General features: G+C 36.0%; 1 protein-coding gene across 1 annotated transcript in view; it reads left to right on the forward strand.

Moving 5' to 3' along the window:
- The window catches only part of LOC116400632 (voltage-dependent calcium channel subunit alpha-2/delta-4-like), a gene marked incomplete at both ends in the record, with an annotated part of 12,874 nt that overhangs the window by 1,575 nt on the left and 9,901 nt on the right, over window positions 1–1,398 (forward strand). The window contains one exon of the mRNA XM_031878557.1: window positions 592–652. Coding sequence (XP_031734417.1) covers window positions 592–652 — 61 coding nt within the window. The remainder of the gene's footprint in view (window positions 1–591; window positions 653–1,398) is intronic.

The following is a 1,398-nucleotide window of genomic DNA, read 5'->3' on the forward strand; positions in this document are numbered from 1 at the left end:
GTCTAACATTCAGTCTGAGCTTTAGTCTAACATTCAGTCTGAGCTTTAGTCTGAACTTTAGTCTAACATTCAGTCTGAGTTTCAGTTTAAGCTTCTGTCTGAGCTTTAGTCTGAGCTTTAGTCTCAGCTTTATCTCCAACAGAGCTGGAGTTTTGGTGGTAAATGTCCAACTGAAATTTAATGACTTGTTTTTCAAGGACCGTCAGAAAGAGAAAATCCAACAACAATGCCTGTTTTCACATGTTGTGGCTGTGATAAATGGTGTAATTTTGGCGATTAAAAAAAAATTTATATCTATGAAACGCTGGAGAAGTATTTATGTATTTCCGTCAACCTGCTCATGTTTCCTCGTCACCTGAAAACAACGAGTTCATGATTACAAGATAATTAAGATGTGATTTAATTTGTTATGATCACGAGGAATCAAAATCAAACCTGACCGTTTATTTCTTATTAATATTTGTTGAAAGTTTCTGTTTGGTAGATGTTGCATCTCTGTGTGTCTCCAGGTAGACTGTAGGTATTAATATCATCAGTACTAGATAAATAGATGTATAATATACATCAATGTACTGACTCTGTGTCTCTCAGGTATTAAATGGACTCCAGACTCAAACGGTGTGGCAGCTTTTGACTGCAGGAACAGAAACTGGTGAGTTCAACAGCTTCTAGCTGCTGCTAACTAGCTAATGTTAGCATTCTGAACATGGTTGACAATGTATACCTGCTAATCATCTGCATGTAAGCATTGTGAGCATGTTAGCATCCAATGTTAGCCTTCAGTAAGGCTACACAATATGAGAAAAATATGCAATAATGCTGTTGAATATTTGAGATTGATAACAATAATGATTTGATAGATTTACAGATATTAAATGTGCAGTGTGCAGCCTCACAGAGCTGCTAGCGTGACTGCAGACTTTGTTGTAGTTGGACCAACAAATAAACATAAAGATCAAACTTGACTTGAATGTTACTTTGTCTCTGAAGCTGGTGAAGATTTTCAGCTCAGACTTGGTTTTGTTAAAGGAACACATTGAACTCTCTTTGTTTGAAATATATTCACTACTTCTCTGTGAACACGGAGACAGATGGGATGCTAAGTTTAGTCCGTTATTAAAGGTGTGAACTTGCCAGCAGCCTGGACACAGGAACATAAAGTCCAGAAACAAAGTAGCTGGAGGCAGCGAGATGATGACGGTTTTACATTTTACTGCAATATAACATTTGTTCTTCTTTAAAAACACTTCATAGTAGCATCTTAAAACAGACACTAATAGTCCTAGTACTCTTATCAATACTTATCGGTTCTTTTTGATTATATTGCGAGAAAAAAAGACAATTAATTAAGAAAATAATCGACATTTCTTTATTTATTGGTCCTGTTAGTCCTGTGAG

Source organism: Anarrhichthys ocellatus, unplaced genomic scaffold, assembly GCF_004355925.1.
Source record: "Anarrhichthys ocellatus isolate YVR2014 unplaced genomic scaffold, GSC_Weel_1.0 scaffold186, whole genome shotgun sequence".
Classification (NCBI taxonomy): domain Eukaryota; kingdom Metazoa; phylum Chordata; class Actinopteri; order Perciformes; family Anarhichadidae; genus Anarrhichthys; species Anarrhichthys ocellatus.